The sequence below is a fragment of the Sus scrofa genome, chromosome 15 (assembly GCF_054392235.1).
Source record: "Sus scrofa isolate SSC_HxYL_T2T_F1_AM1 chromosome 15, Sscrofa_HxYL_maternal_Yorkshire_Landrace_v2.0, whole genome shotgun sequence".
NCBI classification, from domain to species: Eukaryota; Metazoa; Chordata; class Mammalia; order Artiodactyla; family Suidae; genus Sus; species Sus scrofa.
In genome coordinates, this window is record NC_139397.1 from 68,805,082 (window position 1) to 68,830,569 (window position 25,488).

The 25,488-nt window shown below is 49.9% G+C and overlaps 1 protein-coding gene across 13 annotated transcripts in view; it reads right to left on the bottom strand.

Moving 5' to 3' along the window:
* The window catches only part of RBPMS (RNA binding protein, mRNA processing factor), a 186,947-nt gene that overhangs the window by 10,153 nt on the left and 151,306 nt on the right, over positions 1-25,488 (bottom strand). For 4 of the 13 annotated variants that reach the window (XR_014829944.1, XR_014829945.1, XR_014829946.1 and 1 more), the window contains exons 6-7: positions 19,245-19,375; positions 6,076-6,145 (exon numbers count right to left, since the gene is read on the bottom strand). Coding sequence is in view for 7 of the 13 variants with exons in the window: in XM_085000186.1 (XP_084856312.1) it covers positions 6,083-6,145; positions 19,245-19,375 (194 nt within the window). In the remaining 6 variants the exon portion in view is untranslated. Of the gene's footprint in view, positions 1-6,075; positions 6,146-8,109; positions 8,244-15,678; positions 16,360-19,244; positions 19,376-25,488 lie in introns of those variants that run through there. The other 9 variants (XR_014829941.1, XR_014829948.1, XM_085000183.1 and 6 more) reach the window with 5 other exon arrangements.

The following is a 25,488-nucleotide window of genomic DNA, read 5'->3' on the forward strand; positions in this document are numbered from 1 at the left end:
CCTAGCCTGAGAACTTCCATATGCTATAAAGGAAAAAAAAAAAAGAAAGAAAATGAAAAAAAACCAATCACCAGAGCAAATTCCAAGAATGTTCATCTTTATGGTGGGCATGGAGGCCTTCTGAATCTCTGTCTTCAGCCAAGCAGGGAGCTGACGGTAGAGGTGGGGGTGGGCTCCTGTAGGTGGCCCTGCCCTACAACCATGGAGGCACTGAGAATCAGTGTCCTGATCTTAACACTTGGCCGAGCTCTTTGAACTTGGTCCAAGGACCAGGCAGGCAGCTCTCCGGGTGCAGGTGCTCAGGGGTCTTACCTCCCAGCCAGACTCACAGAAACAGATTGTGGATAAGGGGAGCGGGGGTCACGGCTCTGACTGCACTGGGCTGTCACAACAGTCTGTTTGTAGATGATGAGCTCAGTAGGTGCCAGATGTGTTTTAACTTACAAAGCCTGGAGGATGGGAAGAGGCTGGAAGCAACACCACCACCCCAGTTTCTGGCAGGAGGCAGGTTCTCAGGCTGGTCACTGCCCCCTGCCCCTTTTTGGCCTCCCCATGGCACAGGGAGTTCCCGAGCCAGGGATCAGATCTGAGCTGTATTTGCGACCTATGCCAAAGCTGTGGCAATGCCGTATCCTTAACCCACTGTGCTATGTCCCAGCTGCTGATCTCACTGAACCACAGTGGGAACTCCAGTCCTTTCTTTTTAACTCACAGGGGAAGCAGAACCGTCCCTGGTGCTCAGGGCACACGTGGCGACCTCCTGAAGGGAAAGGCCAGTCCACTGCCTGCACTGCCTTACCCAGCTCAAACCCGTTTACTTTGCTTTAACAAAAGGGGAGGCAAAAAGAGGATTAGAGAAGTTAAATTATTCTCTAAACATAAGGGAGGTCTGTTTTGAAAAAGCAACCTCATATAAATCTGGAAGAGCTTTCATCTCTGCTCTGTGTACCGTGATGCACCTGCTGACCCCTCACATCCGCCCTCGTTCTTCGTCTTGCTCTTTTCCATTAGTCCTTCTCCCCATCTGACCTGACCTACCGTGTTTACTTTACTATTTTATTACCCTCTTTCTCCCTGTTACAGAATGTCAGCACCACAAACGCAAGGGTTTTGTCTGCTTTTGCTCACTGTATACTCAGTACCCAGAACAGTACCTTATACGCTGCAGATGTTCACTGAATATTTATTGCGTTAATGAACTCCAGTGTGATTTAGAGACCTTGAATCATAGAGGGGAAAGGAATAGCCTTGGGGTCCCTTCTAGGGAAAAGGCAGGGGTAACTGCAGGAGCCACAGCAGCCGCCTGGGCTGCCATGAAGGCTGCCTTTCCTGCCCTGCTAAGCTCCATGCTCTGCCTTGATATTCAGCACCTGGGGCTCTCTGGACGATGGCCGCATCCCCAAGGCCCTTGCACTCACAGCCAAAGACAGACCAGGCCATTCCTCTCCAAAACTAAACAAAAGGAACAAACAGCTTCAAATTCCAGCCTTGTCATCTCTTGCCATGTCCTCCTTTAATTTGGTGAGGCTGTAACGACATGTGCTTATAATTTCTAGGCTGTGGTCTTGGCCCCTGGCCAGTGAAATTTCATAAGTTCTTGAAGAACATCCTCCCACATCCACTCTGACTCTTCTTTCTTCCCTTTTTTCCTCCCTGATTTATTTAACTACATTTGGATACTCCACAAGCAAAACCCTAAAACCCTCATTCCTTGTAAGGAATGACTACACACCTGCTTTCTTGTTCTCAACACATCTGGGAAACTGATCAATTACCACCATTATCATATATTCTGGGTTTCTCCACCACAAGGCTGGACCATGGGCAAAATCCTGTGTAGTGATGCACACTCGTAACCCTTCAAACGACCACTCTTCTGATATCTTTCTTTATGCCAATGATGGCCAGTCTGCATATAGGTCATTATGCCTGAGAGCAGAGGTCACTCCTGCTCCCGTTTTATTCTAGTGCCATTTTTCCATGGGGAGAAAGCCCCTTCCAATGGAAGCAGGACAGTCACATGGACCAGTGGTGCCATTTGCCCTTTGCAAGAAACCAATTTTGCTCTAAAATGTTTCTCTTATTTCACCAGCATCACTGTTTTCCATTCTCACTTACGTTTCCCTACGATTACACAGCCTGGATGATGAGCTGTCCTGGACTTGATCTGAGAGACTGGAAGGAGCCTGAATCATGGATCCATACTGGGCTGGTCTAACTTCAGGAGGGGGGTGGGGGGAGACCAGAGTTCTAACCCCAAATGCAGGGTCATGAGTTCAATGACCTATTCTCCTTCCTAACCACCCCCTCTCCCCCACTCCCTTCAGACCCCAAGGAAGGACCTGGCCCAAGGCCCAAGTTCACCTCAGGACAATTGAAGACCCCCTCCCCCCAGGAGACACCATATCTTTATGCAGAGCCTGCAGACTGTCCTAAGTACTTCAGGGATCAGGGAGCCACTGCCAGGCCTTCTCTGGAGGACATACTGCTTCTGGATCTCGGACGGGGATGGATCTACACCTATTCAACTGCTTAATGATCCTGTCTTCTCTTTGCTCTGTTCAAGGCTTAAAACAGGATCTGTCCTTAGGCCTTATGCCACTGCCATCTTTGGCCAACTGGAACCGCCAACACCTTACTCAGCTTTCCTATAGCATTTGACACTGCAGACCAAACACCTCACACAGCCCTTCCCGGGCTCCCATTCACTCTTCATTCTGGACAAGCTGACGACTCCTTCTGTCAAGGCGAGCCTCCAGCTTCTGGCTGCCTGACCTCCCTTCCAATCTCATGAATTCCCTCGACTAGCAGCTCATGCTAAATGCCGGATCTGCATTCCAACCCCAAGTGCTCTTTCAGGAGCTTCAGAATTTCTAGATTCCTTATCCCTGACACCTCTATATGAATACCTCCCAGCCTCCAAAAATTAAGAGATCAGCACTGTCATAGAAGGGAGAGGTGCATGGGAACGGTGCCTTCTGGAGCCATGCAACATGCCAGTGCTAGACCAGTGTCACCCAGTAATGGAGAAGGTCCCCACACAAGGAAGTGACTAAGGCTTTTCTGAACAAAAACAATGGCTGGGATATATACCTTAAGTTTAAAAATTAATTATGGGCTGGAGTTTCCTCTGTGGCGCAATGGGATCAGCAGCCTCTCTGCAGCACCAGGATGCAGGTTCAATCCCCACCTCACCACAGTGGGTTAAAGGATTTGGCATTGCCACATCTGTGGCTGGGGTTGGATCCCTAGCCTGGGGAACTCCATATGTTGTGGGGCCGCCAAAAAAGAAAAAGTTATGGGTGTATGGATATGGAGGATGGACTTAGGTGATTCTGGACCTAAAGAGGACTCCAGAGTGTATCTCAAAGCATAAAATTTGTATCTTCAGGGGGCAGAAAGTCTGCCTTAAATAGCCAATTTCAAAATTTCACAAAATAGTAAAATATTTTAAAGAACATTTTAGGTATCTACCATGGACTACTGTTTTCCTAAAAAAGGACATTTGAAATACAACGTTATTCACTGACATTACCATTTCATTTTAAAAGGGTACTTTAACACACACAGAAAAACGGTGCCTTCTGTAATTTCAGAATGAGGGATGAATCCAAGTAGCTTTAAGGAAAGAATCCTGATGTTTCCCCTGTCATCACAGATTAGTAACAAGTGTTAACAGATGACTACTGTCCAAGGATTATATGCATGAGGTTTTTTTCTGGCTATACCCACAACATGTGGAAGTTCCACAGCAGTGATGATGCCAGCTTCTTAACCCGCTGAGCTACCAGGGAACTCCGACAATGCTCATACTGTTATGAGAATAGTTTGGTAAGGAAATCTGTTTAACTTCAACCTTGGAAGCATCTAAGACTCTGCCCACAATTATATTTAAGGACAAGTGCTCTCTGATCACACTCAGAAACATGAGTTAGGGGATGAACAGCTATAATCCTAACTCCTTGATTTCTTTTTTTTCTCCCCCCTGCACCCATGGCATATGAAAATCCCCAGACCAGGGACTGAACCCATGCCAGAGCGGCAACCCAAGCCACTACAGTGACTACATCGGATACCTAACCCACTGTGCCACAAGGGAACTCTGAAGTGTTAAAGCAATAAAAATGCTATCCTTCAGCTTATCTATTTCCATGGCCAGAGAAAGAATCCTGACCAGTTGGGATGCGGGTCAACTGGCCACTCTGATACCTTTCTGGGATTTCTGGTGCTCTAATACCCATCGCCAATCCTCCTGTTTGGTGAAGCCCTTCCTTTAGATGAAGAAGCCTTCCTTCTGACCTAGGACTGGAGCTCTCTGGGAACACTGACCTTTTACAGTACTGAGAACTTCAGCAAATGAAATCTGCACTCAGCAGTTCCCCTGGAAATTGAAATGAAGGTGACATGAACCACCAACGGAGACTTCAGTTTAACAGGGCAACTTGCATGTGGAAAATAAACCCTGGGGAGTTCTCTATGGCACACAGTAGTATCCAGGAATGTCACGGCAGCAGCTAAGGTCACTGCTGTGATGCAGGTGCCATCTCTGGCCTGGGAACTTCCACATGCTGTGGGTGTGGCTACAAAAAAGAGAGAAACACCAAAAAAAAGAAAAGAAAGCCCGGAACTACTCAGCATTCTCCTTCTTCCTCTAGGAGGGCTCTGACCTGCACAAGGCCAGCCTGGGCATCTACTGTTCCTCCATGCTTTCCCTGTGAGCTGTCTGAGACAGCTCTCCATTTGAGCTGAATCAGCGTCAACTAGAGGCCAGCTTCTCCCCTCATGATACCTCCTCCTCAAGAATCTCAATGGCCTCAAGTGATCTAACAAAGGCACATGAGACTCAGTATTATGGAAGAAGAAATAGAACATTTTAAAGTATTTACCTTTGGAGTTCCCACTGTGGCTCAGTGGTAAGGAACCTGACTAGTATTCATGAGGACTTCAGTTCAATCTTTGGCCTCACTCAGTGGGTTAATGAGCTGGTGCTGCCGTGAGCTATGGTGTAGGTTGCTGATGCGGCTTGGATCCTGAGTCGCCATGGCTGTGGCTGGCAGCTACAGCTCTGATTCGATCCCTAGCCTGGGACCTTTTCCATGTGCTGCAGATGCTGCCCTAAAAAAAAAAAGACAAGAAAGAAAGAATTTATCTTAGAAGCTTTCCTTGAGGAGTGTTAGGGAGAGATACATAACAACTTTCCATGGCCTCTGTGCCATTTCTAACTGGATGAAGTCCGGTCTCTCCCTATTCCCATTTTTCTTCCTGTCTTGTGAAGGAATGACATAAACAAAGAGAAGATTTGAGTGTAGGACAGTAACATTTCAAAGATGCGGGGCAGACTCTCCAAATTCACACACCAAATTAGAGTTCAGAACAACACTGCTTTATACTTCACAGAAATTCGGGCAAGATACTGAATTACAGGTGGTGTTTGGGATGTGACAGCAATTCTACATTTACAGGAAAACAAATCATTTGGTAGTTCCCTGAAGCAAGGCTGGGCCTGTGAAGAAATGGCGCAAAGGCCAACTTGGGATAGTTTCCCTCAAGAAACTTTAAGGAAAGCCTATTGGAAGCAGCACACTGAGTACCTTCGTAAGGACATTGGGTGTTTTGTAAAGACCATTTAGGTGATTTAGAAAGAACTATCCCAAGTTCTGACAGACGGGCGGGCATGTACAGAAGTAAATCTCTAGGATTCCCACTCTAAGGCGCTACGTCAGTAGATGACTTAGGTCTGTGACCTGAGGAAGGTTTTGTTCACGCTGGCAGCAGGTGAGTAACAGTCATGTCACTTCCTGATTCATGTGGGGGTGTGGGGGAGGGGGCCAGGATCCCAGTTCTCCAGTTCGTATCCCTCACTTCTCCTTCAGTCCCAAGTGAAAATCTCTTGGAGAGACGTATGGCCCCAAAGGCGCTCTTGGGGTGCTAAGTGTAATGACCTGGGATGACCCCTGCAAGTGCAGAAGGTGTGGGCGCCAATGCAGGATGAGAGCTGCCCAGTGACCAAACGTCTGCTCGGTCCTGTGCTCACCCAGGCCCTGGACACGGTTCTCATTAAAACCGAGTACTTACACAGTATTCAGCAGAACTGACGGGACTTCCAGCCCTGAGAAGTAGCCTCGGACGGAGGGAGCCAGCGCATCTGGAAAGACATGTGGGGAGAAGGCTGTGAACCTGGGCTCCGGGGCACGTCTGCACCCCTCAGGGCATCCTGCCAGGCTACTGCCCCCTTCCCAGTTCCCAGGTGGTGCTCAAGCACCCCTGCCTGGGCAGCTGTCTCCCCTGGGGCTGAACAGCATCCTGAGAAATCCTCCACACCCCCTTCTGAGCACGAGGCCGAGCTCTCAGGAATGCACCCCCTGACTGAGCACCCGGGGCCCAGTGGCTCCTCCTGCTCCCACCCCCCTTCTCAAGTCACAGCTGCTGCTGGGCTAAAACCTGGCCCAGTGACCCCTCTTTTCCGCACTGACTCAGCAACACCTGGGCTGGGGGATAGGCCGCCCAGTGGCTTCCTGAGCATTGTGTGGAAACATGTATCTGCTGTGATAAGGAAGGGACGGTCCATGACACCATCCAGACCAGTGGTCTGGCCAGGGTGGCTTGGAGCTTCTGGTCCTGTCCTTTTAGAAAAGGATCCTGGCTTTCTGGCACTCTGGGATGTCTGGCACTGAGCCCTCTGCCCGCTTGGCTGCCCCACCTCTTCCGATTAGGTTCCCAAAGTGCAAGGCCAGGCCCCAAACACAAAAGGATTGTGATGCTCTGCACTTGGCAGAATGCTCCCGGTCTCCGACTGAAGAAAACAGGAAAAACAAACAAAAGAGCATGTGTGCTTTGGCTCTACCAGACGTTCACTCCACCTCCCGGCACTGTCTGTTTTGCCTGTAAACCTCTGGGTAGAGGCTAGAGAAGCCTGTTTATTGCTGCTTCTTTTTACACTGAGCAGGGATGGCTCTCCACCAGCCCATAAGCAACACAGAAAGCAGTGCAGGGAGCAGCACAGCAGAGGGCTGGGTGGCCCGGCTGGGAGGTGGTGTCCGCCCAGCATGGCAGGGGGAAGACTGCTCTTTATCTGGGTCTGGCCCAAACCAGTTCACACGAGAGTGTTTCTGGTGGAATGGGATGCTGGGGGGAATATTACCCTGGCAAATCAGTGTTAGTGGTTAAATTTGTAGCATAACCCCTTTTTTTCATATAGCATCCTGTTTGTATCTCCAAAGCATAAACAGAGGAAGCTGCAAGCCAGCTGACATGGAAGTGCCGGCGCCTGAGGCACTGACAGAAACCTTCTGGCTCATCTTACCTGAGCGGAACAGGTTGGGAATTGGATGAGGTCTGGGTATTTGCAATGATGTCCACCATGGTCATAAGTCCCATGGGGTTGAGGCTGGGTCAGAATCCAGTGCTCAGGCTCTACCAGCTCTGACTGATCCTGAGGCTATCCTGGGCTATCTAGGAATGGGTCCTAGAGAGCAATCAGTAGTACCCTGGCCTTTGCCCCTGGCTCATTTGCAGGAGTCTGCAGAGTTCCTTCTTTACCACACAGGTCTCCCTCAGTGGCTATTCCCTCTCTGACTGTCCCTGCAGGATAAGGGGCCACACTGGGGGACTCTATCCCCAGAGGGAATAGAAGTGTCTGGCCTCACTTACTCCGTAAGAGGGACTTAAAGAGTCCAAGGATGCATTCTGAGCTTCTGCCTACACAGGACTCCACCTCTGGGGGCCCCTTGGGTCTGCTGTGTATTAGTGACCTGCGGGGGCAGGGAGCACATCAGGTATTACTAGAAACAAGATGACTAGCCAAGGTGGAGCTCTGTATCATGAGAGGGCAGAGCTGTATTTCGTGGGAGCCACCAGCAGGTCCTGAAGCTCATTTAAGGCAGAGCCAGAGTTCCTTCAACACTCACAGCAGTTAAAGAGACAAGGGACCAAAAGCTTTGCTAGACTAAACACACATCACTCTGGGAATTTAGGGGGTTATGCAGGACAAAGGAGAGAGAAATAAAGAGGGGAGATGTGGGAGGCAGGAAGGGAGCAGAGAGGAGGGGGAGCGGGAAAGAGGAAGGGGAGGAAGACAGAGAGAGACTCAAAGAAAAAACTGGTACCTACCCCCGGCTTATGGCCTTGTGCATCTGAATCCACGAGCTCACTAAGCAAAGGGCAGAGTTGGAGCTGCCTTCCTGAGACAGGTGGGAAAGGAGAGGGCGGGGGCACGGCCCTGTGGCAGGTGGGGGGCTGGGAACCTAAACACACAGTGGAGGGGGGGATGGGTGTGTGTGCACCAGGGTAGGGGGAGCGCGGTGGTGCGGCTGGTGCTGCCTAGGTGTGGGGCTGGGGCGCTGAGCCCAAGGAGGCCAAGACACTTGGTGTTTCAGAGGAGACACAGGGAGAGGAGAGCCTCGGAGTGGATGCCATGGTTGTTTCGGTGCAGTGACTGCAAGAAGGAAGCCCTTGTCTCCCGCGCATCTGCTCCAGCCTCTCTGGCCTGGTCCACTCACACACAGTCCTCACTCCTTCCTGGGTGCCCCTGCCTGGGGGAGGGAGGGGGACCTGTGCCTCGGGGTGACCTCCGGGTGAATGCAAGCCGGCTGGCTGGCTGATGCTCAAGAAGGATGTGGTGGCAACGGAGTAAAGTCAGACCCCGAAACCCATCCCTCTTGTGCCGCCTGGCTTGGACACTTCTGTGCCTGCTGCCTGCCACAGCCACCCTAGGCCGCCTGGGTCCAGCTCACAAGACACAGCCACGCCCACCTCCCTGCGGAAAGCAGGCGGCCTAGTGCGCTATGTTCCTACGCATGTGCAGGGGACAGAGACCCAGAGCTCAGGGGGCAAAACCTGAGCCGGCGGCCCGCCCTGGGGAACAAGCCCTTCTGGTCTCATAACTGCTGCCCTCTAAGAGAAACGAGGTTCAGCCTTACACCCGCTCAGACTGCCTGTTCCGTGGTGGATTTTGGCCTCGGGTCACTCGTGGCCACTCCTGCCCACTGCCTAGGGGCTGCTTGAGCTGTGTCCTAAACACCGAGGAAACCCGCGATTGTCGGACTCTGGCTCCAGGGACAATTTGGCAGGGATGAAATCTACGTGGCTGGCCTTCCTTGTAAGGCAATGGTCCCGTCTGCGGAATAACCCACGTGTGCTCGACACACACACCACACACACACCTGCATGATCACAACCTTGCAAGCACTTCTGGAGGCTTCTGAAGTCCCTGCTAGAACCTCTAACATAATATATATGATCCAAACTCATACATACAGACATTGACTGTGTCCAGAGACTGCTAAGCTCGCCACACAGATTTGTGACAAAAGCATGAATAAGCAACATGGAAGAGACTGGGATGCTTCTCCACGAGGATGAGATGCTGACAGCTATTACTGCTACAACTCACTAGCCAAGGGCACTGTTTGAGACCCACCGTCCCACTTCTTCAGGAATATTCCTTTCAGATGCAGTGGCCCCACAGTGTTAAGCCTGAAGTCTCCAACACCTTAGCATGGTACCAGCTCCGATGACTGGTGACAGATGGAACAGGAGGAGAGCAGCCAGGAAAAGAAATCACTCAGAACAGAAGTGAAGTGGAATGTTAGAAAAAGGAGTAGGTACCCATACAGATAATTTCCACCCTCTTCCATTTACCGATGAGGAAACCAAGGCCCAGAGGGTTAAAATACCTATTAACTTCACATCCCTAGTAGCAGGGCCAAGGACAGGAAGACACTGAATGCACTCCAGGGAGGAAGCCCTGTCTGATCACTAGTCCTTCTACAATGGTCTGTGAGGAGTACAGGGGAAAGCTCCAAGAGTAGTAATTTGCATGGTACTACCCCCTTGCCAGCGACAACTCCCATCATCCAACTGCTTTTAGAAACAGTCATGAGAAGTGCTTACCAGGTGGCTGCCTCAGGACATGGAGATACTATTAATAAACATCCATTGGTTCAGCTATTTTCTTCCCACAGCAACGACCATGTGGGATCCAAGCCAAGTCTGTGACCTACACCACAGTTCATGGCAACGCTGGATCCTTAACCCACTGTGCAAGGCCAGGGATCAAGCCCACATCCTCATGGATGTGAGTTGGGTTCATTACCGCTGAGCCACAACGGGAACTCCAGAATCTGTGTTATCGCATAAGAGCTATTAGTGCCTGTGGCTGTTGAGAAATGCTGGTCTGGAAGGGCGCTTCTGGTGAGGACATATGGAGGATCCAGAAGGCTGAGGCAGGGCATCCAAGTTCTCAGCTTTTAACAAAACTAATTAGAGCTGGAAGATCACCGGACCAGCCAGCACCCTGGATGTTTAATCTGTAAGGAGCAGTGAAGATTTTCTACCCTGCCGCCTGCAGGTACTGTACCTGAATGCAGATTTCCCAGCACCATACTTCGAACCAAACTCTCTCTCCTTTTGCTTTTCTCTTTTTGCAGCTGCACCCACGGCACATGGAAGTTCCCAGGCTAGCAGTCTAATTGGAGCTGCAGCTGCTGGCCTTCGCCACAGCAACACCAGATCTGAGCCACATCTGCAAACTACAATGCAGCTGGTGGCAATGCTGGATCCTTAACCCACTGAGAGAAGCCAGGGATCAAACCCGCATTCTCACAGAGCCACCATGGGAACTCCCCCTGCAGCCTCCTTTAAGACCTGGATGTTCTTAGGTAGGTTTCTACCACTGTCCCCAAGAAGGAGGCCTGAATGCCCTGCCAGACCTTTTCCAGGATTGAGCTAATGGCCACCATATTATTTAATAATAATCAAGCCTGCCCCACTGCCTCCAAATCTAAGGGTCTGCTCTTGAGCAGCACCACCAAATAAAGCACGTCAAGTGCCTCAGCAAACTTTGTTGCAGGTGGCCAGGCTGAGAGAGGCTACCAAGCCAGAAGCATCCTTTGGCCTAAGAAAATCCAAACTCACCAGATGGACTGGAGTGATGATCGGCAATTCAAAAAAGATGATCCTGTCTATGGAACTAATTTTAGGAATTCTTTTAAATAGCAACCCTCCCCATTGCTAATAAAGCACTCACCAAACCCAGAACACTTTCCAGGTCCTTCTCTACCTCAAGAGGCGCACTCTTTAAGGAACATCCATCCCCACAGACTCTTTCTGAGCAGACCTGGAGGGCACAGACTGCAATCAGCATTCTTTCCTAGCACCTACTATTTCTGGCCCAGGGCAACTGAACAAGCTGGCTGCCATTATCCACACAAAAAGTCAGGATTTATGTGAACTGGCCCAAAGGTTAAGTCTGACACCTGAGCCACCTGAGCAAGAACATCCTGGCCCAGGTAGCCCAGCCCAGCCCCATGACCTCACACGATCTCCCAGGCTGAACAGTGGTGGGACCGTGCTAAAGGCTGAGCCCAGGACTGTGAACATCTCCAGCTAAGCCCAATCAAGCTGGACTTAATTAAACATGAGCCTGCAGGGATAATTTTCTCTCTGGGGCTTTTAGACTCTGTCTGTCCGAAGCACAAATGAGGCTCTTGCTTCCAAACAGGCATGTGAAATGTGCTCAGACATCCCACAAGTTCACTCAAGATGCGGCTCGGGTCAAGGGCACCCAGGCGTGTAACACCCTGTGTCAGATTAAGTCCACAGTGGCTGCTTGTCATCCATATTTAATTCTGTCAGTCGGTTAATTTTTAACTATGTTTGCTATCAAGGGCCATTAGAGGTCCCAGGAGCTGAGCTCAGTGAAGTGAGAAGCACTTCGTGGCCGAGTGGATGGAGTCTTGAAGTTGGGGCGTCCCACTTTCCCATCCTGACACCGAGTTCTGGCCTTCCCCACCAGCAGCACAAATCCTGAATAAAACATGATCCCATTTGGAGCTGGTTTTCCTTTTTACCTGTCACAACTGGTTTTCTTCAAGGAGTTCACTTTCTTGTTACGGAGGCTACCTTTTATGATTCCAAAGTTTCTTCGTCGCCTTGATTTTGTTTCTGAAGCAGCTGGGATTCACACATTTGTGGATGGTATCTGGGTGCCTCTTCTTACCCAAGGAGGCTCCAAACCCTGGGTGGACGGCCAGCAGGCCCAACCTGAGCCTCACGTCGGCGCATGCACCGCAGCCACAAGCTGCCTTCTTGCCCTGGCGCCAGCTGCTTCTCTTCTTTACCAAAGAATAAAGCCTGGACCCTTTTTCTCTTGGCGGGTAACCAGTCCCGAGTCCCTGCATCCTGACTGCTTGTTAAGCTGCAAAGGGGGAGCTTTGGGCCATGCCCAAGGAAGTTGTGACCCCAAAAGAGGAAACAGCAGAGCTGTTTTAATAGTAATTACTACTCTAGGCCAAGCATTTCATTCTTGCCCTCAAACCAGCCCGTGAAAAGAGTTCATTCTTCCTCCTTACAGATGAGGAAACTGAAGCTCTGTGAGGTTACTGAAAATTTGCCTAAGATTCTGGAGTCAGCAGAATGGACGGAAATTGTCATTAAAACCAGCCTGTTCGATTTCAAATACAGAGTCTGATCATGTGCCAGGCCCTCTGCACCATCCTGTCAACCAGAGGGCAGATGAAGGATCTAGAGAGTTTAGCCATTCACAGAAGAAAGTGGAACAAGGTTCAGAAACCCGGAAAACACAGGGCACTAAATGAAGGCGGTCCTGCAGTGGTCTCCCCCCTTCCCCCAAGCTGTTCCTCAGGTTCAGCAATGGTTGGTGAGTTTGACCCGGGGCTGCAGCTGAAAGTTGCCCAGGATGGGCACCACAGCTCTGGCTTTCAGAGGAACAATTATCCCCAACAACTCTGTAACAATGGTTTGGGGCAGCTTCTGAGAGGCCTAGTGAGGGCAGGGCTAAGGTTTGTGTCTTGGCCTTATTAAGAGGCTCCTTAGCTCTCCAAATACCAAAGAGCAGAGGAGGGAAGGGGAAGGGACAGGACTGGTGGGACAGAGAAGGTAAAAAGGGAGTGTTTGCTTGGTGGGGCGCTGGCTCCCCTGCGGTTCGGCCACAGGACTATGAAGAGAATAATCTCTCTCCACCCTCCCCCCAAGCACAAAATGGAACCCCACTGCCTGGAAACGGCAGGATCCTAGCGGAAGAAGGAGCTAGAAGGCCCAGAGGGGAAGAGGCTGGGTCACTGGCAGCTGGAGAATTCAGGGACAACACACTTGAACCCCTTGGTCTCTCTGGGAATTCAGCTGTTTTCCACTCTTGATCTATTTCCTGCCGGGGACTGGTTTTCTTCTGAGAGGCATATCCGGGCCTGGCTGTGGGGGAAACTTCCTACAGGTGACATGTTCGCCCAGCACTGACACAGGCTGCAGAGCCCACGCTGCCAGGGGCCAGGCAGGTGCCGTTACTCAGTGATGTCCTTTGACGCCTCACCTTGCTCACCTGCTCCTCACTCAGTCTTTTCAGCCCTTGATTTGGGTCCAGCTGTGAGGACTCTGCAGCCCCATTAATGTCAAGACGTGCCAGATGCTCTTCGTGTTTGAACTGTCTCAGCCTTGTGGGTAGCTAGTCCCAGGCTTTCTTCTCTTTGAAGATACAAATGTTCCTTAAAAGGCTAACACACTAATAGGCCTCACTGTATGCCAGGCACTTTTAAGCATTTTACATGAGGGATTATTAGCCCCCCCTTTAGGTTAGGGAAGTGCTTGTTCAGTCAAGGTCACACAGCTTGTAAATGGCAGAGCCTGTGTCTGCCCAGTCCCAGCCTGCTCAAGTCCCAGGCCAGGTCTGGCCCAGTGAGGCTGGTGGGAAAAAGGTGGGGAGGGAGGGGGCTGGGGAAGGAAAGGGGGCCTGTGCTCACAGCAGGCTGCCTGCCCTGCCTGCCCCCGTCTCCTATGGGAGTCCAGCCAGATGCTTCCAGGTGACCAGAAAGCCAAACAAAATAGGGACTCAGACAAGGCTGGTGCCTTTGGGCAATGAAAAATGAAGGGGTGGTTTCTCCTCACACTCTGACCTTCATAGAGCTGCAGGTTTATCGAGAAAGGTAAATGTCAGAGGATTAATAGTCTCATTTAGGCCTGAAAACAATTCAAAGCCTTGAGCTGAATAGCTTCCAAGGCAAGGCCATAGTCCTTCAAAGTCCTGGTCTCCTGGAGAGGCGCGAGCCCTGGGCTGCAGGCAGACAGTCCATGTTTGGGAAAGCCAGGCTTCGAGAACAAGGTCAGGGTTAAGAACAGAGGCGAAGCAGTGCCTGGTCTCCCAGCCCCCTCCCTTACCTCGGAGGGGCTGGTTGGCTAGTGAGGGACTGGGCTTTGTTCCCAGTCCCACTAGGGCCCTGGGCCCTGTCACAGCGCTGGCTACTGCCCTCTGGGCAGGAGGGAGAAGCGGAACATCCAGAGTCCTGCCTGTGTGGGAAGCTTGGCTGCCCCGCCACCGGCGCTCCGTCCACACTCACATCTGCCCCCAGCCTCCCTCAGGATGCCTCCTCTCAGGGTCCTTGTGTCTTCTTTATTCTCTATGGATGGACTCAATGACCGAGGAGATGCTTAATGAGATTTGCTTCTAAAAGAAAGTTTACAAACGCAGTTCTCCGAAGCTGCTCAGTGCTGCTGAGTGACTGCCTGCATGTGGGGGTGGGGGTGCAGGTAGGTCACCCACGCCCCATCCTAGGGCTACCTCTCCGCTGGGATCTCTCTTCCCTTTCTCCCACGATCCATTTGTTTGCAGTTTAACCTTTAAATTTTTCCGAGTCGCAAGGCTCTCCCAAGGGGGCTGTCTTGCCCGAAGTCTGGGTCATGATTTTAAAACCTTGTGTTTTCGTGCAGGTGATGTGTTGCAGTCAGAAGCCACAGAGCAGCCCTGCTGTTACTCAGGGTAGACGAGGCCTCTGAGGATGAAGCAGGTAGTCAGGACTGGCTCTCGGCTCTCGTTACCTGCCAAAGGTTCTGACGCAACCCTGTGACTCTGGTCGGGGTAAACAGTATTGTTTCTAGAATGGAGCAAGGACATTTCATTCTATTGACTTTCTCTCAGCCCCATCAGCAACCAGACTAAAGGCAAAAATGAACCTAGACTTAAAAAGCTGAGGTGTGGGAAGAGGAGGTGAGAGGAACATTTGTCAGTTCTCTTCAGAGTTATAAGTTTCCTAAAACTCATGAGCGAAACCTTCATCTCCTGCTCCTAGTGACTCACATAATATATTGAATCATTGCCAACTACCAATGACAGTGAAAGTAAGCAGGATGCACGTTTTTTCAGATGTTGCACCGAGCTGTTCTTCCGTCTCTAAAAGTGACAAGGCAGCGCTGAGGCTTACAGTCCTATCACCTCATCCAGTTATTCTTTAAAAAAAAAAAGGATTGGATGTTGAAAATAAGCACCTTCACTGGAGAGGATGTTGGCACCAGACCACAGACGGAAGCTGGAGAGAAGCAGAAATATGACGTAGCTCCTTTTCTGTGACAGTTCCTGTCTCTCCTGGGTCCTCCTCCTTCTGGATCAGACAGACTGGAAAAAACACATCCATCCCCGCTGGAGCGAGACCTCCTGGCAGATGTGTCACAAATGGATGCTAGAACGAGAATCTTCGAACAGGCAACTGTTGAGGGTTCAGGAGCCCAGGAAAAGACACGGGACCGGGTCTCCCTGCGCTGCCCTGCATCCTTCTCCCACATCACGGAGGCTTAGTGTCCCGCGCCCAGCTCGCCCAGAATCTCAGTCAGAGATAACACCTTAGCTCCAGCATCGCATCACCGTGAAAACAAAACGCTGCAGTCTGCTTGAGATCAGTTTTGCTCTAATTAAAACTTTTATTGAAATCTCTCAAATGTTAACCAAGAAGTAGTTTTTGCCAAAGGTTGGAGGGGGTGGAGGTGGGGAATAGCTAATGAGCAAATTCAACATGGGAGCTCCCTCTGCTGGTCTGCAGTAGGTTGATATGTTACAAACACATTCCCAGAGACAAATCTAATTTGCTGGAGAAGTGGACAAAAGACAGGTGTGTTGGGCTTTGCCTCAGGAGAGAAACACTAGAAGAAAAAAAAAATCCATGTCTCAAAACAGAGCACAACATTGCTAAGAAAAAGCAAAATTATTTAAGAGCTGATCTTCAAAGACATAATCATAATGATTTCCAAAACAAAAACGGAATTATCCACTCTGGCCTTCCCTCTACTCTACCTCCAGATAATAAAAAGTCTCTTAGGCCCTTTGGGTGCAGGGGAAGTTCTGATTCCCTTGTTTCTGCCTTCAAGTCTCTTCTTACAGGCTTGCCATCTACTTAGAGAGGAAAGATCCAAGGAGCACTGGAGCAAGGCCTTTCCAAAATTCCGTCAAAGAATTAGTCTCTGGTGAGCCAGCACTGAGCTGTGGAAAGAGGCGGGAGGCAGGTGACCTGGCTCCGGTCATGGCAGAGCCACTTGTGCCTTTGGACAATTCTTTCCATCTTCTCCGGCCTGTTTCCTCATCTGTCAAATGGGTCAAACCAGCTGATTTGTAAAGTCTCTCCCAGTTCATTTTTCTGATTCTCATACTGGACAAAGACATTTAAAGAACCATATGTGTTCACCAGTCTCTAGGATGTGGAACCCAAGCCTGCACTGGGAGTGACTCCAAACAGGAAGGGGAGGTTGAGCAGAAGGATCCCACCGGTGCCAGATGAGAGTCCCACCAACTCTAGGACTGACGTGGCCATGCCAAGCGGATTCCAAGTTGGGCAAGTCTCAAGATCAAGGAAGAGCTCACGGGGAAGGTGACACCAGGGGCAAGACATCCCATTAAGTCATAGTGGTCGAGTCAGTCCATCTAATCTCAGCACTATCTCTCCCCATCCTTTCTTACAACACAACGGGATTTCTGTATTTTAATTTATTTATTTTTTAAGGGCCACACTCACAGCATATGGAAGTCCCTGGGGCTAGGAACTAAATTGGAGCTGCAGCTGCTGGCCTACACTATAGCCACAGCAACGTCAGATCCTTAACCCACTGAGCAGGGCCGTGGATGGAACCCACATCCTCATGGATACTAATCAGGTTTGTTCCTGCTGAGCCACAATGGAAACTCCCGCCCTGGGCTTTCTAATCTCTTAAGGCCTTTTATTTTTAGTTCTTTCTCCCACCATAGCACCAGAATGCCTTGTGATTGCATCTGTGGTATAAATGAAGCAAGGGCAAATGACCCAGATGTCATGGCCAAAAGCCACCAATCCCAGTCCCCTTTGCCCGTCTTCAAATCTTGCTTTTCCAGGGCAAAGGTGAAAGCCTTTGCTGCCAATTAACCAAAGTCATGGAGGGCTGGAACACCGTGCAAACTCGGCACCATTTCATGGTATCATCAGTATTTGCCTCAATGGCCAATTGATCTGTATTTAGGCAGTCCAGAGAAAGGAAGGGGTGGGACCATGTATCCATGGATGGTGGGGTGGATGACAAGCAGGGAACACTTTTTGAGTTGCTTCAAAGCATGTACACAATTATCCCTGAGGCCACGACCGGCATCCTGAGAAGTCAGCAGGAGGTATGTGCGGGTTTACTTTCCTCCCTTACTCCCCGGCCACCTACTGTGGCAGGGGTGACCAAGTGCTGACACGGACAAAGGAGGAAATAAAGCAGCAGGGGAAGGAAAGGCCAAAAGCGCTGAGAATCCAGAAATGAGGTAGAGAGTCTCAGAAGAACCTTGGTACTTCTGTTTTCTGGGCCAAGAACTCTCACCACCACCACCTTTTTTCTTCACTACTTTACTACTTCCTATGCCCTCCCCCAACACAGAGGGCAGTCACTCACGAGGCCCAGCCACCCGGGCTGTCCACGCGTGCCCGGAACACTGACAACTGAGCCGAAAGAGAACGGAAGGACGGCCATCTAGTAATGCCCCTGACCCCTGGCCTGCCTGCAAGAAGCCTCTCTGGGGCTGCCAGTGTCCTATACAACATGAAAGAGTTTTAAGTCAGAAGGGTCTTCTGGGAAGCTGTTCCTATCATCCAGCCTTGTAAATAAACACGAAACAAAACAGACAAAACCCCCACATCTCCAGGCTGATGGGTTTTTAAAAGCAGGCTTTCCGGCTTGTGGGAGTTACACATGCAATAAGACAAATGAAAGCTACAGTCTTTCTATCGTATTTGCTATTGATCATCAGCCTGACTCTTAATATTGAAGACTACTACTTGCACTAAAACCAAAGCTCAGAGAAGCATTTTTTTTCTAAGGGAAGAGCAATCTTTGATATGTAGACAGCAATCTTTGTGAAGAAACAAAGGAGTCTATTTATAAAAGTCAGGCTACTCTTTTTTTTTTTTGGCCATACCCGTGGCATATGGAAGTTCCCGGGCTAGGGATCAAACCCTTGTCTCAGAAGTGACCTGAGCCACCATAGAGACAATGCCAGGTCCTCAACCCACTGCACCACAGTGGAAACTCCAAATGCAGGCTATTCTTTTTTTTTTTTTTTTTTTTTTTTTTGGTCTTTTTCTCTTTTTAGGACCAAATCCGAGGCATACGGAGGTTCTCAGGCCAGGAGTCCAATCAGAGCTATAGCCGCCGGCCTACGTCACAGCCACAGCAATGCAGGATCTGAGCCACATTTACAACGTACACCACAGCTCATGGCAACGCCAGATCCTTGACCCACTGCATGAGGCCAGGGATCGAACCCATGCCCTCTTGGACGCTAGTCAAGTTCGCTAACCGCTGAGCCATGACAGAAACTCCCAAACAAAGGCTATTCTTAAGAAAGAAAGCTGGTCAGAAGAGACACCTCCACCTTAACCTACAATTACACTACATCGTACCTCCTTTTCTACAAGGTCTCTTAAAAATAGAAAAAAGAAACCCTTCATCTTTCCTTTGACGTATGCATGATAGCATATAATCTTCCTCCCAGAAACTTCCAACTTTCTCCTTCGTCACTAGATCACACAGAACACGAGAGCAGAATCTCAACACACAGAAAACACACGCAGACACAAAACTCCTATGGCCAGTGCATGCCTCCCTCTGCAGCCCGTCCAGAGCCGGCATACACGGCTAGGCTCTGGTGACGCCCTCTGGCTGGCTGGGAGCTGGGGAGGTACCCGGGGCCCAGTCTCTCATGTGCAATATGAGGGTGAGATCATTAAGGAGAAGAGAGGTGTTGTTGGGGGCAAACATCAGGCAGTGGGTGATGTCATTGCTGTCAGATGGTCCTCTGATCCTGGAGCAGTGTCAACTGGACTGGGAGGGGACCGTTCATCTCTGGAGGGTGGCTCTGTTAGCTGGAGAGGTGTTAGTTGTACGGTGTGCTCTGGGGAACCAGGTTTGAAAGGAGACCGGTGGGGGGGTGAGTGAAGTCGTGGCCGAGGGGTATAAATTACCTGGGCATGCAGTGAAGCGGGATAGGTGAAAGCAGGAGGAGGTAGAGCAGGCGCTAACTCCGCTGGGTACAGAGGGTACGGGGCCCACACTTCAGGGCTACTGGGGTAAAGTGCAGGCACTGTGAGCTCATCTGCAAGAAAAGAATAAGGGAAGAGTTAGTGATTACAAAACGCGTCTTTCAAATCAGAAACACCCTCCCCCCATAACCCCAACCAACAACGTCAGACGTCAAATTACTTTCATAAAGACAAACAAACAAACAAAAACCTCTGGGTTTTGGCCCCCCAAACACAGAGCCAGAAAATGGTAAATACAAAATGGAAAAAAAGCAACAAGCATCTGCTTCCTGCCCGGCCTGCTGAGACCTCAGGCCTCGGCTCTACTGTGGACACTCTGATGTCTTTCCAGCTATAGCTGGGGGACCCCAAGAACAGTGGGAATTTCCTGTCCCAAACAGCAAATGTGGTCCTCTGAGGAAAAGGGGAAGAAAAGGGACCAGAGGCGGCCATCCTGCAAAGGCCCCCTGCAGAGCCTCTGGGAGAAGGAGCCTTACTGGCAGCCCCTGCCTCCAACCCCCGCCATCCCCAAAGATCAGAGGACTTTCCTGCTAATCAGAATGATTATGATGGACAAAGGTCATGATCAGCAAGCACAAAGCCAGACATGGTACCTACAGGGCATTCAAGATGTTAAAAATTCAGAGAATGGAAGCGAAAAGGCTGGGGTATTTTGATTAAAGTTAGGGTCCACAGAGATACAAATGAGGATGTTCACAATTGCTGGGTAAGTGGATTTTATTTTCTCAGGAAGAAAAGGCGAGTTGTGTTGCCAATAGAATGGTCTAAATGTTCCTGGTGCAGCTCAGATGCCACTCGGGTCAAGCTGCAGTTGGCCAGATGGAAGGGCAAGTGCCCGGGCCTCTGAATGAATCAGGAAGCAACCCATTAAAGTCACAGCAAACACATGAGGGAGCGTCCCGGCACTGGCAAAAATAACCTCAGTCAATAGCTCTGAGTCAGGAACCTGTGAAGCAGCCATCTCCATATGTGCTTTTATCACCTGTCAAAGTCTGAAATCAAGGAAGCCGGAGATGCGCCCTCAGAGCGCGAGGGAGTCAGGAAAAGGTGACCCAGTGAAGCCATTAGTGACTCTGCCATTCAGGACTTTCCAGGAGTCTACAGTGCGCCTGACCCAAGGTCAACAGGGTCGCTCCACTCCTTCCCACCATTTAAGCCACCTCAGGCCTTCATTCCAGGTCCCCCTCATGTCCCCACCCTCCCCAGTTCTGATGCTGGGCAGGTCTGTCAGTGTGGGAAGGGGCTGGAAACAGAAAAGAGTGTTGCTAAGTGTGACATGGGGACAGATCTACAGAGCAGAAATCAGCTGAGCCTGTGGGTGCATGTGGATTGGTGGCTGGGGTGCGATTTTCCAGAGCAGCCAGCGCGAGAAGAGTTTCCGACGGGATGAGAGTCCAGAGCAGACTGATGGCAGCTGGGGGATCCCAACCAGGTGGGGGTGACACAGTGCGGCTGGTCGCCCCCCAGCCCAAACAAGGCAGCTCCTCAAGTCTTCGGATTGCTTGTGTATCTGGGTGGGAAGCCGAGGCCAAAAGAGTGGTCTCGCAGTAAAGATCTGGGGAGGGAAACGGCATCACGCTTCTCTTGAACATGATCAGGTCGACACCCCACCTACTTCCAGTTCTAGGCTGGGGAGGGGTCTGTAGCTCCGTGAGGAAATTCCTTACCGAGGGGTTAAGGGAACGCTGCACAGACCCCTGTGTTTCCTGTCGTGAGGAGACCATCTGATTTCCATTACAGCTACTCTGGTGAGAGCCTGGCTCAGGGAAACCAATGACTGCCAGAACCGGTACCTCTGATGTTAAACAAACAGCCCTTCTCGGGAATGGCAAGCTATTATTGTTGTTGTTATTGTTATTTCAGCTACCATGCTATTTTAAGCCATTCTCAGTCTTTTTTTAAAAAGTCAAGAGAGTCTCAAGACCCAGCACACTCATTTCTTAGCCCATGCTTGTCTGGTCCCACTGTGACAGCAGAAGATTATAAACACTGAGAGGCAGCCCTTGGCCTGCAAGTCTGACTAAAGGTGGGGGTGGCTGCGGGGCGCCCTGGGGGCTGGGCTAATCAATGAATGCTCCCCCGAGAAAGGTTTTTTTTGTTTTGTTTTGTTTTTAAATGGCTTTTTAGGGCTGCACCTGTGGCATATGAAAGTTCCCAGGCCAGGGGTCGAATCTGAGCTGCAGATGCTGGCCTACCCCATAGCCACAGCAAAATGAGATCCGAGCTGCGTCTGTGACCTACACCACAGCTCACGGCAACGCCGGATCCTTAATCCACTGAGCAAGGCCAGGGATCGAACTCACATCCTCATGGATACTAGTCGGGTTCTTAACCCACTGAGCCATAATGGGAACTCCAGAAAGTTTTTTTTTTAAAGCATGTCTTTTAAGATATCTGATGCTCAAGAGAGAAATCACGGAGATAAGGCAGAGTCAGGGTTTCAGTTTCAGCCTGATAACATTGGGGATTTCCAGACACTTTCATGTTTTATCCCAAAGCACCGCTTCACCTGGGTCACCACTGATGCTTGGAGACAGCCTGATGACACAGGCACTGAACTCAGTCCTGCAGAACAGAGGGTTTGTTTCCAAGTCCTCTGCACCCAAAGCTCAAGAGTAATAGTATACAGGTGTGCAGCAGAGGCCTAAGAGATCAGGGGATAAAGCCTGGAGCACCATCTCTGCATCTCTCCGTTCTCCCCTCATGATGGAATCCGGAGTTACGGTTAAGTGTCAAGAGGCCTGCAGTGGGTGGGTAAGGAGGAAGATGAACCCAGAGTGTGCCCATGGAGATGCTCCGTGCTGGTGAGGTCCAGGAGGGCAGATGGTTACTAACAACTCCTCTCAAGGCAGGAGCTGGCTCTTACTCACTTGGCACCCTGGGGCCAGCTCTGTGCCTGGCATTTAGCATGCAGTAAAGCTTGTTGTATTCAACAGTACATGACACGAGTTCCCGTTGTGGCTCAGTGGTAACAAACCTGATTAGGATCCAGGAGGACGCAGGTTCGATCCCTGGCCCCAATTAGTGCATTAAGGATCCCGTGTTGTTGTGGCTGTGGTGTTGGCCAGTAGTGGTAGCTCTGATTCAACCCTTAGCCTGGGAACTTCCATATGCCGAGGGTGAGGCCTGAAAAAAGGCAAAACAAAAATAAAAAAACCAGCAACAGTATCTGACAGAAAAATCTAAAAGTTGTTTACAGATACACTACTGTTTTCTTTGCTAAAGGAATTTAGAAAATAACCATGGTAACAACATTTAAAATTTCTCAATCCTTGCAATCCCATGCACCAAAAAAAACTGAGCAAAGGGAGACTTAAACCAGAGCAAGTACTTTGCAGCAATAATTTTCGAAGTTAAAAATAAAAGCAATGGAACCTTTCTTCAAACATGTTTCCCAGAAGCTCTCTCTTTTTTTTTTTAATCCTCTTTTTCGGCTGCCCCACAGCACATGGAGTTCCTGGGCCAGGGATCAGATCCGAACCACAGTTGTGACCTATGCTGCACTGGTGGCAATGCCAAGTCCTTTTACCCACTGTGCCAGGCTGGGAACTGAACCTATGTCCTGGTGCTGCAGAGACACCACAGATCTGCGTGCACCATAGCAAGAACTCTTTTATCTTTTGCACCTATGGCATATGGAAATTTCCGGACTAGGGATCGAATGTGAGCTATAGCTTCGACCATGCCACAAGTTGTGGCAACACTAGGTCCTTAACCCGCTGTGCCACAGTGGGAACTCCAGAAACTCTTTAATAAAAGTGTAGCGGTTTGGGTTGACTCGGTGGCAATGATGGGGATGGGATGGCTGGAGGACCTCAGCCCCTGGGCTAGTTCTCAAAAGTACACTAAGAGTTTGAAAAGCGTTCCTAAAGTTGTTCTCACCCAGGGACCAGTTTTTAAAGTAAGCTTCTCTCCAATCACTGTGAAGTCTGAATTCATTCCTGCAGTACCTGGAAACCCATCTGAGAGAGGGAGGGCGGGCAAGGAGTAGCTGGTGTGGAATGGGGAAGAAATAAAGAACAAGGAAACCACTGGGAGGGAACAAACAAAGCAAAACAGGCTCTCTGGACTGACTTCAGTGACCATGGTGCCTTGGTGTGCCCCGAGTGTGGAGGGGGTCCTTGGCTGAGCTCTTACGGCGTTACAAGTGAAGTGCTGATAAACCTGACTCAGGAAATACAGTAGGTAACAACAGGAGGATAGGAAAATAAGCCAGGAGGAACAATTTGCTCCCTTCTCTGAGCTTCCATACCATCTCTTCGTGCCTGCACTATGGAACCCGTGGCACGTCCTGAGAGCTGATGCTTCTCGAGAGAGGGTCCTTGGGCCAACAGTCCCAGCAACACCTGGGAGCCTGGTAGAAATGCAAATTCTCAGCTCCACCCCAGACCCACCAAATCATCCATTCTGCCCTCCAGGCAATTCTGATGTAAACTTAGGTCTGAGAACCACTGCTGTAAATTCTTACTAGTCTTTCTCACTTTATGATAAACTGCTTAAGGGTTAGGGATTCTGCTTTCAAAGTGCGGAGCCCAGTATCTGCTACCGAGTATCTGTGGAATAAATGAATGAAACACTCCAGGGGAGAACATGCACATTAAAGTGTTCATCTGAGGCTTGTTCTGTGAGAGAAACTGGAGGGTCAAGGCAGACACAGCCTGACACCCCTTGCTTGGCTCAGAGCACTAGTGACAGAACAATAGAGGCTCAAGGGGGCAGCCGGCCAGGATCACACCTGTCATCTCTACATGTGTGTGGTAGAGCAGCTCTCGTGGACACCTGCATTTCACTAGGAGGCTGAAGTAGCCCTGAAAAAACACACTCTCTCCTTTGATGGAAGAGGGTAGTAAGCTGAATGAGCTTTCTGCATCTGTATGCTCTTTTTGTGTGTGTGGCTGATGTGGTCTTGAGAAAATCACAACTAAAGAGACAGGTTTTCCACACATGACTGGGAGGAACTGAAGTAGCAGCCTGGCTCGGCAGGCTTCCACTTCTATCACTGCCCACCCTGCTCAAAAGAAATAGAATGGGAAGGCTGAAAAAAGAAGAGAAAGTTTTCTGCCCCAGGCTCACTGTGATGTATTGGAGTTCAGGGAGGGGCTTTAAGTGCCTCCTAACAAAAAAGGTGCTTGACCACCCAGAGTGAGCCAGGTCCCTGGGAGCAGAGAGGAGGAGGCCAGGGCTTTTGGTCTGGGCCTAATCCAACCCTCCAGAGAGGCTGGGTCAATCCTTTCCCAGTGCACCAGATCCAGCTACAAGCTTTTCTCCTCTCACCTCTGAGGATAAGGTTGTTGAGGACTCACAATATACATGTGAATAGGCCTTTTTTCTTAGCATAAGAATACACAACCTAAGGAGTTCAAATTGGATTCCCACAAAGACTAGAAACTTCCCCAACTCCACCCTCCAACCCCTAAAACAGAAAGAATTGCCAAGTCTCTGAGGAAGATTTCAATGGTCTCCTCTGCCTTTCATTTGGATGAGCAAACAAAGATGCAGACAGGCGCCCTTCCAGTTTAAGGTCACACTTAGATAAAGATGAATGACTTAGAAACAACCAAGATCAAGAGGAACCAGGAGAATCTTTAATGGATGTAGTAACCTTAGTCCAGTTGAGAATACAGAGTACAAGAATTTTAAATCAGTATTTATTTTGATTCTTGGATATTTCTGATAAAGCAGGGAAGGGGTCAGGGCATGACTATTAAAAGAATGACACAGTCATTGAGGACACACCAAAAAATGGCTAGAATCTTCTAGTCCAAGATGGTGAAAGATGACTTCCTGTGAACCTTGAGTCTCATTATACACTCACTGTAATACATTAGCATCTAAGCGACACACCTGCCAGAGCCATGACAATTCTGAGGATGACCATAAAAGGTCGAAATGTGGGCAACAGCCAAATTCTTAGAAATCCCCACTCCTTCCCCAAAATCTTTGGAATAATCTCACCACTCACTAGCCTGTGAAATTACTTAGCTCACAGAAACTAACCACCCCTGCACCTCTAGGCCACTCTTGCCTTCTGAAAAGGGCCACGTTCAGCCTAGAGAACGTCTCTCTCTCTAAATAAACCTGCTTTCATTTTACCATAGCACACTCTTGAATTCTTTTCTGGGTGAAGCCAAGGACCCTCACTTGGCAGCCCATCCATCCCAGGAAA